This window comes from Cervus elaphus, chromosome 2 (genome assembly GCF_910594005.1).
Source record: "Cervus elaphus chromosome 2, mCerEla1.1, whole genome shotgun sequence".
Taxonomy (NCBI): Eukaryota; Metazoa; Chordata; class Mammalia; order Artiodactyla; family Cervidae; genus Cervus; species Cervus elaphus.
Window position 1 is genome coordinate 47,837,715 of NC_057816.1, and position 18,199 is coordinate 47,855,913.

Here is an 18,199-nt window from a genome sequence, read left to right on the forward strand (position 1 = left end):
AAAAATAGAATCTCGCAATTTCAACCAGATATTTGTTTAAATTTTTCATTGCATTGACACAAAGTTTTAGCGGATTGTCTTAAAGAAGACAATTCCTTGTAAAACCTTGTTTTTGAGTGGTCAGATTACATGGTAAGGAACCCGCCTGCCAGTGCAGGAGATGTGAGTTCAATCCTAGGTCGGGAAGATCCCTTGAAGAAAGAAATGACAACCCACTCCAGTATTCTTGCCTGGAAAATTCCACAGACAAGAGGAGCCTAGCAGGCTACAGTCCAAAAGAGTTGGACACGGCTTAGCAATTGAACAGCTGTAGCAGCAGTCAGATTAAAAATTGTTTGGCATGTCTAATGTTTCTCTGACCCTTCATTGATACTCATATTTATATCTCTTCTTATATCTGGACTTAGTCTGTTTATTATACATGTCGTGTGTTTTGAAGTTTTTCCTTCTCTTGAAATTTTGGTTTATCACAGTTGACATTCTGGCTTTTAATTCACCCTCACATGATGTGAAGAATTCCCAAATAACTTTTTTTCTTAAAAACCTCATGGCCTAAATGAAATGTTGCTCCTAAAATTCATTTTAATTTAATTCATTTATGTGTTAATACACTGAATAATTTTATATAGATTATAACTTTGATTTAATCTGACCTTTGTTACATAAGGATTTACATAAATATTTATTAGCTCAAAAGGAATATAATATTTTTCATACACTTATCTGGCCAGTACACTGTTTCTTTCTTATCTTTTGGCTGCATCGAGCAGCTTGCAGGATGTCAGTTTGCTAACCAGGGATCCAACCACATCCCCTGCAGTGGGAGGGCAGAGTCTTAACCAGTGGACTGCCAGGGAAGTCCCTACTCTTTCTTAATTCATTAGCTATCTCTTTACCTATTTATCTCACTACTTGAGAGTTATAAATAATTGTAAATATGTGGTTAATAGCTTTTGTGGTTATTATTTCATTGACTGATAGATTATCACCATGTAAAATATTTTTACTTAAATGTAAAATATTTTTACTTAAAGTTATATTTGAAATGCTTACCTGTATTTGAAAGTGAATGTTTAGGTATAATAGCAAATCCGGGTTGTGTTTCACACCCCCCCAACACACATACGCACATTTAATATTGCTATGTTAATGAAATAATGGCTCTCTGTACAACCACATGATCATTGATTATGCACAAGTTCTAGAAGCCAGAAATTATGTTAAAGGAGGTGTTTTGGTGATTTGGCCTTCCCAAGGGGCAAGCCAAGCAGCAAATTTTGGCTGAAAACCAAAGGCAAATCTTAGTGCTAACGGCTTTCATGACCTTTGATGTTTGTGGTTTCTTAACTCTTTGTTTACCTTTCAACATTGTTGTTTTAGTAGAATTTCTTAATAAAAGTATGATGGAGGAATGTATTTGGATGAGTATAGTATAATTTCCTTTAAAATGAACAAGTTGTAAAACTGTTTACACTAACAATTTGACTTTTTTCATATATACATGCTGTTGATAATTGTGGGCATTTAAAAATATAACTTGAAAAAATATATATAACTGGTTATCATTTAATTTAATATAAATAGAAAACATGATTTTAGGGTTGTTTTGCTTTTCAGTTACCACTTTGTTTCATACTTTATTTGTCTAAAATGTTATTGATTGACTGCTAGCCAGATCCTCGTTTGGCTGCTGAAGAAGAAGCTAAAAGATTAGAAGAACTGCAGAAGCAGGCAGCACAAGAGAAAATGGAACAGAGTGAGAAGGCACATGCCCGGGGATTCCAAGCAATGAAAAAGATCCATTTGGCTCAAGTAAGCATTCAGTTCTGGCTGTGACCACTACTGATGGCATTACCGATGGCACCGTAGGACTTAACTGATAGTGAACAGTCTCAAAGGACAGAGTCGTGAAGAGTGGGGACACTGTCTCTGATTCATGTCACTCCAAGTTTTCCGACTTGCTTTTACCTCCTCGTTTCAAATTCAGGTTGGGTGAAACTATTCTCATTTTTCTTCTAAAACTTGTACTAATGAATATATTAAAAGTTTAATGTATTAATCAGTTTAAAAATAGACCAAGAAGAAATTAATCACTTTTCTAATTTAGTTACTTGAATTACATTTGTGCTCTGTGGATTTTCAGATTCAATTCATTAAATATTTACCAAGCAAAGGACTTGTTGCCTTTGCAGAATATTGATTCAAAAATAGTCATAATCTTTGCTGTCAAGAAACATTGAACTTTGTTGCAGAGCAGTAAAATATGTATGGTGAAAACTGGCTTTGTAGTTACAGCATTGCATCTGTCATGCTTATTGTTCAGTGTTTATTCTTGAAACAGCATAGAAACAATTCCTCTTCTCAGAAGTCTGATTTTTTTTCTGAATTTGACTAATACGTTTGGATTTTTAAACATTCATCTGAAGAATGAGTTTTTATGCACTTCTATGGTAATTAGATGCCACAAAATTGGATGTCTTAAAGTTTGTATAGTTTGAACTGAATTATGACGACCTCCCTTAAATTTTTAGTTTTTATCACTGGTACTTCCCTGTTGGCTCAGACAGGAAAGAATCTGTCTACAGTGCCGAAGACCTGGGTTGGATCCCTGAGTCAGAAAGATCTTCTGCAGAAGGGAATGGCTACCCACTCCAGTAATCCTGCCTGGGAAATTCCATGGAGAGAGACTACAGTCAGTTATGATCATTGTGATAATCATAACTTACCCCTAGTTTATAAAAGCTAAAAGATGAATTTCATCTAAGTTTTAAACCTACAGGGAAAAAAACATGGAAAGTAATATAAACTGAGCATATTCTTGCATAAATTAGTAGTGTTTAGTGGTGAAGAAAGTGGACTCCATGGTCAATCTTCCCAGGGTTTTCCTCTCTTCACTACTTAGCTGTTTAATCACAGGTATAGTGTGGAGTAACAGGAAATATTTGTCAAGCCACAGTCACCGTGAGTCTCGGTGCTCACTCGAGAATGGTGTCTGCTGCTGGCAGTGTGGAGAACTGAAACAGAGTAGGCTGCAGGGGCAGTGGCACCTTAACTGGAGTGTAGCTCCGTGACTGTCCTGAGGAAGGGGACCTGACAGACACGTTTGAAGCTTTGTGGCCTAACTAAAACCACCTTCTCGTATTACTTGCCAGCATAATACAGTTGACCCTTGAAGTGTGTGGGTCAGCTTACACCTGCATATTTTTTCAATGGTAAATACTGTGATGCTTCACGGTCCATAGTTGGTTGAATCTGTGGATTTGGAAGAACTGCGGATATGGAGGGCCAACTCCGTAGTGTCTTGTGGCATTTGATCAAATGGTAAAGGAGGGGATGGAACTACAGCCCCTAACTTCATGATTTCTCCACTTTTAATTTCCTTCATGATTTCCTCACTATGAGTGTTATTATCCAAAGTGTGTGACTCAATTGTTAATTATTTCTCTTTATTCTTGAAGAATCAAGAGAAACTAATGAAAGAACTCCAGCAGCTCCAGCAAGAGGACCTGGCACGCAGGAGACTGATGGTAGCACGGATGCCACCACAACTAGTGGAACTTCCATACAAACGCAGTGAAATGAAAGAAGAGTGGCAGAGAGAGCTAGAATTTGCCTTTGAAGACATGTACAATGCCGACAGGAGTAAGATATTTTTAGTAAACTTTCAAAGTTTACTTTGAAATGTTATTAAATGTCATTAAAATGTTACTTATTAAATGTTTTTGTGGGAAAATACATTTGTCTTGATGAAGCAGTTTTTGTTTTGAAAGGAGTTCTCATTTGAAAGAGGTGCTCATATTTTAGACTTGAAACTGTGATGATCTTTAAAATTTTATGCACAAGTTCTTTTTAGTCATTTTGGAATGGAAACATGTCTGTGTATTTCTTTATTGAGAGGTGAAAGGAAACCTGATTTTGCACCTTGAACCAGAGCCTCTGCCTGCTGTGACTGACCAGATCCAAGATGAAGAACTGGACCTCTCAGTGGAACACGAAAGTTTAGGGGAGGCTGAAAACATTCCAATGACAGAAGCTGAAACAGTACATTCTAGTGAAGCAGACGGTAAAAACTTCTGACCTGAATATTGCTTTAGTTTATAGGAAAAAATGTTAATATTTTGCCAGCATTTAGAAAAGGCTGGTCTAATTTAACCACAAACAGTGCCTAATACTAATGGGAGTGATGAGGGGAGGAAACTTCAGATTTTCATCACTAAAGATCCTTTTCATATACATAGGAGGGATGTTTTTTGTATATGAAGGTTTTTTAGGTTACTTAGGTTATTTGATCAACTTTGAATTCATTTGAAAGGTCAGCATTTTTTTGTTTTTGTGTTTTAGACTTTGTACTTCTGCTGTGCTGCTTTCTAGGCACTTCATGTGTAATGATGAACAGCACAAACTTAGGTTTCTTCTAAACTTCATCTCTGTCTCCACCTTCTGAATTTTTTCACTTGACAGTGTCTAACAGTACATTTTTCATCTTCTCCTACCTTGTCCTTCTGTCTTCCTCATGTTAATGATGATGCCACAGTCTGTAGTAATCCAAGCCGAAGCTATGAGAGGCATCAATACTTCTGAAAAGACAAAGCTGTCTCTTACTACACATCTCCTTAGAGACCAAGTCTTCTTCCGTTTGACTTCTTTTCTCCCCATTCCTATGAGTATTGCCTTTGTTCAAAACCACTCAGACTTTCTTTTCATCTTCACCAGACACTGTGGATAGGTAGTCCTTGGGGGTTCCCGTTTTATGTGGATCTCCTCTAAGACTCCTTGGGGTAGGGCTGTAGGCATTATCCCTGTTGCCTGTGTTCACACTGCTGTCCGAACAAAATATAAGGTTACTATGATTTGGCATAAATTTCAGAAAAATGGGTTCAGGGCTCAATTGCTATGAATTCCCCTTTAAACTTCATTTCTGGCCTCTGCAGAATCTTTTATTTTCTTGCAAACCTTATAGCACATATTTTGAATGCTGGTCTTAACCACAGATTAAGAGATACACATTCTGTCATCATTTAGCAAGTGGAATAAGCATCTTCCTGATACATTTTTAAGCTTGCTGCATGCCGATTGTTGAAAAATACAGTTGACCCATGAACAAGGGGTTAGGGGTGCCGACCCTCCATACAGTCCAAACTCTACATGTAACTTGGGCCTCAGTATCCAGTGTTCTGTATCTGCAGATTCAACCAACCCTGGATCGTGTAGTCCTGTGATAACATATTTATTTGAAAATAATCTGCAAATAAGTGGACCCCAGGTGGTGCTAGTGGTTAAAAATCTACCTGTCAATGCAGGAGACAAAACAGACATGGGTTCGCTCCCTGGCTTGAGGAAGATCCCTTAGAACATGGTATCCCACTCCACTATTCTTGCCTGGAGAATCCCATGGACAGAGGAGCCTGGTGGGTACAGTCTATAAGGTCACAAAGAGTCAGACATGACTGCAGTGACCCAGCATACATGCACATGCAATTCAAATACATGTTCACGGGTCAGCTGTAATTGAATTTTGGTGTCCTTATTTAAATTTAAGTTGAAAAAATTATACCTAGTTACAAAATTGTGTTAAATTGTAAATACTGGGAAAAATACAGTTGTACTTTTGTTTTAACCAGTGGTGGTTGTGGTAACTAAATGTAAAGATAGAATAATTTACCTTATTTGTGGTAGTTGCTGAACAAATTTTATTTCCTTTTCTTTTAGTTCCTTTGGCAGTGAAGACCCACCAGATTCCTTCAAAAATTCTTTTTAAAAAATTATTAAATAAGATCCGAAGCCAGAAATCTCTCTGGACAATTCAATCCATGTCTGAAGAGGAAAGTGAAATGATTACGACTGTCAGTGAAGCTGAAAGTAAAGCCCTGACAGTTGAATCAGGAGCAACTGTGAGTGAAGACAGAACATTATCCTCTGGGCAGGAACAAGGTAGTTTTCTCCAGTCTCATATTATAGTACATAAACCCTTTCTAAGTTGTTCAAAGATAGGCTCATTTCTAAAAAATCTAAGAACAGAGGTCAAAAGGAAGAAAATGTTTCAAAGCCCATAATGCTGCCACTCACAGGCAGTGAGTCTTAGAAACCTTAGAAACCTTACTGAATCCCCTCCCAGAGCACTTTCAGTGCAGTGAATCATTCATAGATGTGTTTACAAAGACATTGATGAACCAGAGCTAGCCTGTTCCTTACGTTGAGATGTACAGGCTATTTCTAATGTTTCTTATTACTTTTTTGTGCTGTAATGAGCATCATTTTAGCAAAGTCTTTGCCTATATCTTTAATTATTTCCATAGGAACAAAGGAAAAGAATTCCTGAATCAAAGGATATGAACACATTAACAGCTTTTGAATGTACAGTATTGTGTATTTATTTTACTTTCCCACCAGAGATTTGATTCCTTGTTAATTTTTTAACAAAAATTTTGGTAGATAGGGCTATTTAGATATATTTCCAGAAGTTACTAAAGTCAAACCAGTAGTATTTCCTTGAATTACATACTAGCAAACAAGAATCATGATATAACTCTTCTTTGATTTGCTTTTTTTCTTTGAGTTTTATCTTCTAGATTTTTTTTAAACAAAGTAATTAGATTTATGTGGAAATGTTTTGCTGCCAGCCTTCTGAAAGAAGTGGCTTGTAGTTCCTGTTTAAGTCTTCGATTTGATCCTAAGTACAACAGGAATCCTTCTGAAAATACTTTGTTCACTTGACCTTTTGACACCTCCCTTTCTTGGTTTTCTTACCTCGCTGACTCCTCCATCATGGTTTTCTTTGCTAGTTATTCTCATCTCAACAACCACTAGTTATTGCCCCCAGAACTTGATTCTCACAATCTCTTTGTATTTATACTCCCTCGTTGGTCTCCAGTGTGAGGACTTTACCTTACAATCTGTACGCCAGTGACTTCCAGGTGTGTCTTTCCAGACTTGGCCTCTTCATTGAACTCCACTTATTTAAATGTCTATTTGATATTTTTCCTTGGTGGCTCAGATGGTGAAGATCCATCTGCAATGCAGGAGACTCAGGTTCAATCCTTGGGTCAGGAAGATCCCCTGGAGAAGGAAATGGCAACCCACTCCTGTATTCTAGCCTGGAGAATCCCATGGACAAAGGAACCTGGCAGGCTACAGCCCATGGGGTCACAAAGAGTCAGAAACAGCTAAACAGCTAACACACACTCGTGTATCGAATCACATCTTAAACTTCTCCAGAACTAAGTTTTTGATATCCCCTCCTGCCCTATACCTACTTTTCCTATGATCATATTTTTCAGTAGGTGGCAAAAAATTCTCTTGCTTAAGCCAAAAAGCTTGTCATTCTGGTTCGTCTCTTCTGTGTTCTACATCCAAATCATCATCAAACCTGCTGATCCCATGCTCAGAGTATATCCAGCGTCTAGCCATTTCTTACAGCTGCCATCCTTGTGTTAGTCATGTTCATTCTCTAGTGTAGGTTCTTGCCTGTACTAACCTCCTCTCTGGTCTTCTGTCCATAGCTTTTGCACCTTCCTGTAGTAATCTTTTTCCAGAGTCATCCTGTTAAAACATGTCAGCTGCGTCATTCCTTTGGGGGAGGCCCTCCAATAACTACCCATTTCCTTCAGGAAAACTGTTTTTCTTAGAGTGGCATCAGATCTCCCCACACACCCCTCTCCCCTACTTCCCTTACTCTGTCTCTGACTTCATTTTTTCCCCAACCACTGCACCATAGGCACTGGCTTCCTGGCTAATTTTCCAACACAGCAAATACAAGTCATATGGTCTTTGCAAGTGCTGGTTTTGGGTGGGGAGGGGGATGCTCCTTGGGTATTTTTATGGCTTACTCTTGTCACTTCTTTCAAATACTTGCTTAGATACCACTTTCTCAATAAAACCTTCTCAACCACTCTATATAAAATGTCAAACTCCTATACCTTCTCCCAGCCCCATAATCCTCACTTCCTGTCACCTCTGCTCCATGGCTCTTAGCATCTGATGGACCGTAAATTTTCTTTCTTGCTCATTTGCTTTTTGTCTTGACACCTGCCCCTCTCCACCTTGCTCATCCTTCAGTCCTGGATTGTAGGACTTAATTTTGTTCATTGCTCTATCCCCAGAGTCTAGACTAGTGCCTTGTACATAAAAGGTGCTCAGTTTATATTTATTGACTTAATTTACCTGCTTAAAGCAGAGAGAGACAAGTTTGGAAGTCAGACATGATATTCAAGCACATGGGCATGGAAGAACTCTTAGTGGAAAGAATTCGGTAAGAAAAGGGCTTATAAGACATCTGAGGAACTCAGGCATTTAGAAGATGGCTAGAGAAGGGGCAAGCAGTAAAAAGGAGTGAGAAGTAGGAGAGAGAATATGGCATTGGCACTTAATACAAGGTGACGCTTTCATCTTTAATCCATAACCAAGTAATGTTGGAAAAGGCCGTGGGTAATAATCTTTCTCTAGCCTCATTTGACTGCATTCTTCCTCTTGTCCGAACCAAGTTATTTTTTTTTTAATCCTCACGGGGTCTTTAATGCCTGCTGACCTGTTTGGAAAGGTCTCCTGTCCATCCCCACACTCTTTACCTGGTTGATTCTTCCTTACCTTTCAAATTTCCACTAAAGTGCCATTTCCTAAGGGAAGTCTCATCTGAGCTCCTAGTGTAATTCAGATTTGTCTGAAATACTCTTCTGGTTATAAGCCCTCTTTTCTTTTTTCTTATATAGTACTTAGCACTGTTTCTAATTTTATAATTTTTTTCTAAGATGATTATATAACGTTCTGCTCCCACCTGCCCCATAAAACCCCCTTTGAGGCCTTTCCTTCCTGACTGTGGTACATGTGCACACAGCATGTATGTAGGTGCTGCATGAATGAGTGGGTGATACTCTGTGCAGAGTTTCTGGCTACCCTGATATGATCAACGTATACTGCTTTAACTTAACTTTTTCTGCTCTGGTTTCATAAATAATAAAAATCCTAAAATCTAAGTATGTTGAAGATACATTTAAATTTATCTTTTCTTTTTTTACACTTTGGTGCCTTGCTTCCTCTATTCTTTTTATGCTTTCCCATTGTGTTTGAAACTGTAAGCCTGTCTTTTAAGTCAGTTGTCTTTCATCTTTTCCTTTCTGTTTACAATTTTAGTCTTACATCTTCTTGTATCTTCTTTATTTTCTTTTTGTGTTAGACTTGAGCTTATCAGATAAAATATGTGATCATCTGGAAGGTGGCTGGATCTTAACTAAATAAGACATTCAGGTGGACCAGTGATAATCTGAATGTAGATTTTTGTTACATTGTTCAGATTTAATTTTGACAGTGATAATATGTTAATAATAATATATCTGTTACAGTTGTTGAAAGTGACATGCTAACAGTTGACTCTGGACCACTTACTAGTGAAGATAAGCCACTTTCCTTTAGTACAGACTCTGAAAAGGAACAAGGTATTTCTTTTTTCACATTCTTAAACGAACTTAATTCGTCACATCTTTTTCCTAATAAAATTACATGTAATAAATTAACAAAGGACATTACAGTTGTATTAAATTCTAAATTAGTGAAACTAATTTTTGCTTTGGGAATTCTCTTAGAAATGAAAACTACTCAGCCTATTATAGCTGTAGCTCCGAGTTCAGTTCTACTTCATCCTCAGGAAGAAGCAGTCAGAATTAGAATGGCAGCGAGGCAGAAACAGGTAATTTGAAATTTTTGTTTTTAAAGGTTTCTTTCTTCCCCTGGGTACTATAGTTTTGTTTGACCAATGAGATTTGTCTTAAAATCTGGCTACTTTTGATACCATTTCTTCTACCTTACACATTCATTTGATAAAGGCAAAGATTATCTTTTTTAAAAAGTCAGTTTACCCTACATAGTTTCTTGTACAATGCCTTATACATAGTAAGTACTCAATAAGTATTTGTTGAATAAATGAGTCCCTGTCATAATGTTAAACATTTGGACTTTGTGATCCCAACAGTTTTTTTGAAAGGCTGTATTTCAAAGAAAAATTTTAAATTCAGCTTCTATAATATTGGACCCTTCTACTTTAATGAAAAATTTTTCTTAATACAAATTAACTTGATAGAGACTAATTGTTACTAAGCCAATCAGTTTATAGTCATAGCTTTTATAAAAATACATCTGAGGGTTGATAATTTTAAGAGCCATTGTTTTTTCTCAGATAAATGCTTTCTAATCTGTGTTGTAAAGCACTATTGTCTAATAGATTTTTCTACAGTAATGGAAATTTTCCATATCTGTGTCAAGTATGGTAACTGTTAGCTACGTGGGCTGTTGAATATGGGTAGTGCAAATGAAAAACTGAAATTTAAATTTTGTTTTGGATTGCTCTAAGTTTTAATAGTCACATGTAGCTAGTGACTACCATTTTGAAGGAAGGTAAAGACAGGAACTCAGCTATAGTCACTCTTGCTTGATGAGGAATAGGTAGTATCAGATTGACACATTTTTAATTTTGAAAATTAGATCATTATTTCTAGCAGAAGTGTGCCACTTAAAAAAGCTTCACATAGATTCCCTTTTCTGTTTATTCCTTGTTTCTTATGTATGTTTAAAGGACTAGAAGGTATTGGATTTAGCAGGCAACCAGTTAGACTAGTCCTTGTCCTCATGAATCATAGTTACTTTAACATAGATGTTTTTATTTCTTGGATTTGTATGTGTGTGTTGGTATAATTTTAGAGTTTATCATCCCTCTGCCATTGTCTTCCCATCTGTTTCATGCCTGATGGTAAAGACCCAATGTTGCTCACTCTACTGTTACTTAGCTTCTAGATAACTGCACCCTTTTACGAGTATGCCTAAGAAATCAAAGTGTTGTGAGAGGTCTTGATATTTAATTTCTTAGGCATTATCCTTACTGAGAACAAGGTAGAGCTAAAGATATGAACACAGAATTTGCTACTTCTCTGGAGGTGGTGCTTCAGTGGTGATCAAGGTTTCCCTGTGCTCCCAGGAAATAGAAATAGTTAACATGTTTATTTTTACTTCTCTCCCTTCTCCTTTCCCCTTTCCCTGTCTCGCTTCCTTCCTCCCTCTGGCAATGGCAGTGACAGATAAAATATCACCACTTTCTTCTTGGAGAATTGGTACTCTTGGGGATGAGACCTATTACTTTTCAGTGTAATGCATGTAAACTTTGGTATTAGTTTGTTGTTAATAGATCAGTAGTATTTTTGTTACTTAGATAATGGAAATAGAAGAACAGCAGCAAAAACAGTTGGAATTACTTGAACAGATTGAACAACAGAAGTTAAGATTAGAAACGGATTGCTTCAGAGCTCAGCTGGAAGAAGAAAAAAGAAAAAAAACTCAACAGACTGGGGTAGGATGCAGGAAATCTCATCCCTATGTAGACTGTTGGAGGATAAGAACAGTCAGTCTTAGTGTTCAGAAAAGTAAAATGCCTTTCTAATTTGTGTTTGATTATCTTTTAAAATTATATATATATGTTTATACAAACCTGATTGATATACATGTATATATATGTGTATATATATATATATATAAATAAGTTTATACAAACCTGATTGAAATATATGTATATACATAAGTTTATACAAACCTGATGACTTACATCTTTCAGTTTCTAGACAGTGCTAATACAATGACCATGAGTTGTATGCAATATGTATGTTGAACTCTTGAACTTCCTTGACACTAAGCAAGAGTGATAGATTACTTCATTTCTCAACAATGGAAGTGCCAGTGTTTTTTATTTAAAAAAAGAAAAGGCTATATGGAAGTTTACAATTACAGAACTTCAGTTTATGTAAAATACTTTAATACTTGTTTCTGTATTTGCCTTTTGATTAGTAGCTTTGTCTTTTACTAGGTCAGCACTGCTCCAGCATCATACACCATACGTTCTGATGAAGATAGGCACAGAAAGATGATTCGTATTTATCAACAACAGCTATTACAGCAAAACAGGTATTAATTAGGGTACAGTTCTTATGTGATACTGCGTGGCTACATTTTCAGGGTTTATTATTTGGTTTATATGAAGATCTTACCAGGATTCCCTTTAGAACTACGGCATGTAGATTTCTCAAAGGGCAATGTTAATAGCATTATTCCATTTCTGCCTTGATTATGGCCACTCCTAGATTGAATGTAATGTATAAATACTTGAGCATGTAGGTTGTTTTTGTTTTCATCAAAAAAGAGTAACGTTTGTTTGTTTTGGGTAGGTTTCACAAGCAGTCTGTTGAAACAGCCAGGAAGCGATTACTCGAATATCAGACAATGTTAAGAGGAAAGTACCCATCCCTGTCAGCTACCCCAATGATACCTGCTTCTGTTACATCAGTGCCACCACCAACATCTGAAAGACCCACTGTTCTATCAGAACAGGAGGATCAAGGTCAGAGACCCAAGCTGAGTCCTAACAAACAACCTGTACCACCTGCACAGGTCTCCAGATTTGAGCAAGATTATCAGGTTTCAAGACAGAGTCGCTTTCCACAAAGACAGGTAGAAACAACTGAAGCATTAGTCACTTCAGATGTTTTAGCCAAGCAAGCTTTGGAATCACAAGAACACCAAAAGCAGCTCTCACAGACTGAAGTACAACAGAGAGACTACCAATTGGTTGCTAAAGATTCTCAAACGCTTTCAAGGGCTTTATCACATGATAAGCCACTGACAGTACAGGATGCTAGAGAAAGAGCTGAAACATCTGGGGCAACAGCTTTTCAAAGTTTAGACTCCCAGCAGGTGTTCTCAGAGAACAACAAAAGTGTGTCTTCTAAGTTAATTGAACCTTCTTCATTCCTACCATTGGTAGCTAAGCATTCTTTTATTTCTCTGCCTACTAAAGTCGAGTCTGGAGAAATCCAGCAACCCTTTTCAACTGCGAGCAAAGATGTAGTTTCTGTAGCTGGCCAAATGCAGGATAAGTCTTTGCCATTCTCAGAAAATATCATAGCCCAGCAGAGTAATTTGAAGGCTCTCCAAGAACAGTTAGACCTACAGAAGGAAGTTCTTCGGACAAGACAGGTAGCTCAGGAACAACTGCTTTTGTGTAAACAGAAAGAGTTGGAAGGGCAAACTGGCCTTTCTATATTCCTTCCATTAGTACCTCTGAATTCGTTTGCTTCACTGCCTTCCACCCAAGCTGAGTCAAGGAGAATCCAGGAATCTTCTCCAACGAAGAAAGAGAGTGGAGTTTCCTCAGGCCATGCTGGGGTCCCACAACTTCAGGATAGGCTTAATTTAAAATTTTTTCAAGAACAGTTAAAAATGCAGACGGACAGCCTTCAGGCGAGGCGGGAAGCCCAGGAAGTATTATGTGTGCATAAACAGAATGAGTTGGATGGGAGAGTATGGGCTGAACAGACTGGGTCCTCTTCTCTCCCACCTCAAGTAGCTCAGCATACATTTACTTCACTGCCTTCTGCTGGTCCTCAGTCTGGAAAAATCCAGGACCAGTATTCATCTAAGACTGAGAAGGAGCATCTCTCAATCCAGACTGAAATGCCCGCATCTCAGGATAGGTCTTTAGGTTTCCCACAACAGTTCCAACCTTTGCATGATTGTTTGAAGTTGCTCCAAGAACAGCTGATTACACAGAGGGATGCTCTCCAAGCCAGGCATGAAGCCCAAGCGGAATTACTTTCACGTAAACAAAGGGATTTGGAAGAGGCTAAGTTTGTACAGATGAGTTCTTCATTCCTGCCAGTGGTCACTCAGCATTCACTTGCTTCACAAGTTTCAGCTAAAACTGAGCCTAGGAGAAGTCAGAACTTTTATTTCTCTGAGAGGGATAGTGTTATTCCCTCAAGTAATTTGGTAATGCCAGCATTTCAGGATGTGTCTCTTAGTTTTCCACAGTATAGTCTGCCACAGCAGGAAAATTTAATGGCACTCCATGATCAGTCACACCTTCAGAGGGTAATACTTGGCAATAAGCAAGAAACTCAGGAATTTGTACACAAACAAAGTGAATTAGAAAAAATTTTCCCTTCTGAACAGACCGGCACCTCTTTATCTCTGTCTCAGGGAGCTGAATCTGAAAGACGCCAGGAATGCATGTCATTCAGGAGTGACAGTGCTGTTCCCTTGAGCCACTGGAAGATCCCAGGATCTCAGGAAAGACTTCTGGGATTTTCACGACATACACAACCACTGCAGGGTAATTTGGAAGGACAGCAAGAACGGTTAGACAGAGAAGAGGAGGCCCTTCAGTTCAGCCAGAGATGCCAAGGGAATGTGTCTTCTGAACAGACTTGCCCCTCGTTCACACCCCAGTTAGGGCAGCTGTCTCTCACTCCATTGCCTTCTGCTGACTCTCGGGAACCTCTTTCAGCAGAGGGTGAGAGTAGAACTCCTTCAGGCCGTTTTCAGATCCCAGCGTTGCAGGATAGACTTTGGAAGTTATCACAGCTCATCCAGCCTCAGCAAGATAACCTGAAGTCACTCCAAGAACAGTTAGCTACACAGAGGGAAGCCATCATTCAGTCTAGACAGGAAGCTCAGCAAGAATTTCTTTTGCACAAACAGGGTGAGTGGAAGGGAAGAGTGTCTCCCGAGCAGGTTGGCCCCTCCTGCCTATCCCAAGTCATACAGCCTCCTTTTGCTTCATTATCTCCTAGTGACGCTGGTGGAATCCAAGAACCTTGTTCAACTAAGAGTGATAATATAGTCTCCTCGGGTCATTCTGAGATACCAAGGTTGCCTGATAGACTTTTAGGTTTACCACAGCCTGTTTTGCCTCAACAAGATTATCCAGTCACATTTCAACAAGAACATTTGTATGCCCAGACAAACCCCCTTCCATGTAGTGAGAAAATCCAAAAAGAGTTGGTTTTGCCCAGACAATATACACTTGAGGGAAAGTCACCTGAGCATTTTCTCCAACCTCACCATGGTGATTTAAAGGCCTGTCAACGGCAGTTAGATATACAGAGGGAAGTCCAAGAAGAATTCCTTTTGCAAACACTAAGTAAATTGGACAAAGGGGTCTCAGCTGAGCAGACCAGTGCCTCTTCATCCTTATCCCACATAGCACTGCCTGTTGCTGACTCTGAAGGAATGCCAAAGTCTTTTCCAGCCAGAAGTGACCTTGCTGTTTCCTCAAGTCATCCTGAGATTCTGAGATCTCAGAAGAGGCCTTTGCATTTATCCCAGGCTATTCTGCCTCAGCAAGACCACGTGTCCACACAGTTGGGCTTGCAGGGCGAAGTGCTGCGTTTTAGTGAAAAAGCCCAGGAAGAACGGCTTAGAGGCAATCAGACAAAGCTGATTGAAGGTGATGCTTCTGGGCAGCCTGCTCCCTCTTTGTTTTTACCCAAGGAAAGAGAACATTCATTTATTCCACTCCCTTTTGCTGAGGTAAAATCTCAAAACATTTGTGAATTGTATTCAGCCAAGATTGATTGTGCAGTTCCCTCTAGTGCTTCTGTAAGCCCAAGACTTCAAGATAGAATTTTGAATTTTTCACAACCCATCTTTGCTCAGCAAGATAACTGGAGACTTCAGAAGCAATTGGAGCTACAAAAAGAAGTTCTGCATTTTAGTCAGAAAGCCCAAGAAGTATTGCTTGTACAGAGACAGACAGCCTTGCAGCAGCAGACACAGAAACATCAGGAGACTCTGAAGGCTTTCTTCAAAGACAGCCAGGTATGTATTAAACTTGAATATCTAAGAATTAAACATCACCAGTAACCCGATGACTCAGGTAACTCAGCCAAACTAAATACTTGTTTTACTCCTAGGCGGAAATAAGTTTTTAGTTATTGAGAACAAGTGGTTTGAACTTAGCTGTGCTTTAGTTTTTTACCTTAAATAACATGGGGATTAAAAAATAAAAATTCATCCACCTTGCATAGTGTTTATGAGGTTAATAGTTATTTGAAGCCCAACTAATTTCAGCCAGTAGTTTGATACAACCAAATGGAAAATATCAGTAAAAATGTAGGCTGTGTTTTGAAGTTTTGTTATAAAGAGTTTTGAGCTTGCCACAAGATTAAATTATAAAATAACTAGGTAGCAGAATTTCTCTTAGGCAAATAGCAGACTTCGTGCTTTCTCTATAGCACTTTGTTGACATTTGTATAGAATCAAAATGAGTACCGTCTTTTTCTTGAAGTGACAGTACTAACACCTGGTATAAAAGTGGTGTGATTTTAGGCTGATGGACATTTGGACCTGCTGCTTGGGACTGAATTGTTGAGAGGACTCTGGTTTCTATTCATAGTTTCTCTATATGGGAGACGGTGTATCCCCCTATATATGAATGTGTGGCCGTTTCCTAAATTTATGAGTTAGCCTGAACAGAATTCTACACATCCTTTGATACGCAGGAGGTTTGAATTCATGAGAATGTGAGGTCTAGGGATACTCAAATCTAATCTCAAAAGGTGCAGTGGAGGCTGTTTTTGAGGTTCAAGGCTGTGACTGGTTCTTTTCAGTGGAATTACTACCCTTTCAAATATTAGAAGTACTTCTCATTATTTTTTAATCTATAGATAAATTTGTACTAATGTGGTTGGAGCTGTTTGTTTGCTTGAGGTACTAATTGAAAAAAGGAGATATAGATCTAATAACTTCTTCACATGATCCTTCATCCTGTGTCATCCCCACCCTTATCTATCTACTTTTTCAGGAAAGTAAGCCCAAAGTTGAGAATGATTTTGAAACCCAGACACTCAGAGAATGGCTTCCTCATCTCCACGATCAAGAAAACATTGGTCCTGCAGACAGGAGCAACTGTGATGATCATCAGCTCCTTTCAGAAGGTAGTAATGCCAAGCAAAGTGGTAAGATACTAATAATTATATTCTGTTGTACTCATTATCCTGATGATGATTCTTTGCTTTCACCTCCTGTACTTGCTCGTTGAAGAAGTTCGTTGTGTTAACAGATCTGTATTGTGCCTGACTTTGTCTTTTGACTTGATAGGTGTGCGTCAGGACAAAGAACTGGGTAGGAAATCCTCAAAACCACCTGTAGCAAAAGTAAGAGGTGGATTGGATTTGAACCAACATGAACTTAGTGCCATACAAGAGGTAGAGTCACCAACAAGTGGCAGAACTTCTCTACTAGGTAAAGAGAGGGCTTGATAAAATATGATTTTTTAATAGTTTGCTAGTTTTCTATAGTTATTTCAGGATGCTAAATATTTTGTGGCTGTTGAAGAAACCTAGACTGTGAGTACTCATGAAGGGGAAAAAGTGGTTTATATAAACAGTATTTAAAATGTGGACTTAAGAAATACATCATTAGGTAACTAAATTCTTTATATATGGGAGAAAGCAATTTATTGTAGACAAAAATTCTTTGTTCTCCTTATTCTGACATTCTTGCTTCCCTCTGGTTCCTCCTAAACCAGTTTCTTCAGGATATAACTCTTTTTTTTGTTTTTTTTCCCCTCTCTCTCTTTTCCCGTATTGCTCTTTCACCTCAATACTTTGACTGCTCTTTTCCTGTATCTTTCACAGGATAATTATGGTGTTTAAAATCCTGACTCTGAGAACTGTTAGAATATGTATATGTCTTTGCTGTGCTTCTTCAGAGATCCAGTTATCTAGAAAAATTTCTTCTGGTGATCCTTAATAAAAGCTTTATTTTTGTTTTACAATTGTTTTTAGATTTTACACTCAACCAGATAGTTTTATTGATCAAATTTATCAATTTGAAGACTCTTTGAAGGGGGAAAATAAGCTTTGTTAATAGCAAGGTACATGGAAGTTTACTGTTGATACTAGCTATTTAGGTCTTGCGAAAGTCGCTCAGTCGTGTGTGACTCTTTGCAACTCCATGGACTATATAGTCCCTGGGATTCTCCAGGCCAGAATACTGGAGTGGGTAGCCTTTCCCTTCTCCAGGGGATCTTCCCAACCCAGGGATTGAACCCAGGTCTCCTGCATTGCAGACAGATTCTTTACCAGCTGAGCCACAAAGGAAGCCCATTTAGGTCTTAATTAAGGCCATAAAATATTGTACTTTTGTTTCTGGCTAAAAGAGTTTAAGAAGGTAGAATTCTGAATAACTCTTGAATCATTCCACATTTTGTTTTCTTCTTATGTCTTATGGAACTTATAAAGTAAGTATTCTGTTTATTACTAGGCTTTGAAAGCTTTGCTTCATTTTGTGCTATTTGTTAAACACAACTATTTAGGAATAGAATGGTGATTTCCCTGATTCAGATTGAGCATTGGGAATTTCTCACCATTGATTCCTATAAATTCAT

The 18,199-nt window shown here is 38.2% G+C and overlaps 1 protein-coding gene across 9 annotated transcripts in view; it reads left to right on the forward strand.

Moving 5' to 3' along the window:
* CEP295 (centrosomal protein 295) overlaps positions 1–18,199 on the forward strand; it is a 55,503-nt gene that overhangs the window by 17,461 nt on the left and 19,843 nt on the right. For 4 of the 9 annotated variants that reach the window (XR_006335710.1, XM_043876858.1, XM_043876918.1 and 1 more), the window contains exons 7-17: positions 1,672–1,812; positions 3,459–3,642; positions 3,896–4,063; positions 5,710–5,931; positions 9,336–9,428; positions 9,576–9,679; positions 11,192–11,329; positions 11,840–11,937; positions 12,198–15,627; positions 16,613–16,766; positions 16,909–17,052. Coding sequence is in view for 8 of the 9 variants with exons in the window: in XM_043876858.1 (XP_043732793.1) it covers positions 1,672–1,812; positions 3,459–3,642; positions 3,896–4,063; positions 5,710–5,931; positions 9,336–9,428; positions 9,576–9,679; positions 11,192–11,329; positions 11,840–11,937; positions 12,198–15,627; positions 16,613–16,766; positions 16,909–17,052 (4,876 nt within the window). In the remaining variant the exon portion in view is untranslated. The remainder of the gene's footprint in view (positions 1–1,671; positions 1,813–3,458; positions 3,643–3,895; positions 4,064–5,709; positions 5,932–9,335; positions 9,429–9,575; positions 9,680–11,191; positions 11,330–11,839; positions 11,938–12,197; positions 15,628–16,612; positions 16,767–16,908; positions 17,053–18,199) is intronic. The other 5 variants (XM_043876869.1, XM_043876904.1, XM_043876927.1 and 2 more) reach the window with 4 other exon arrangements.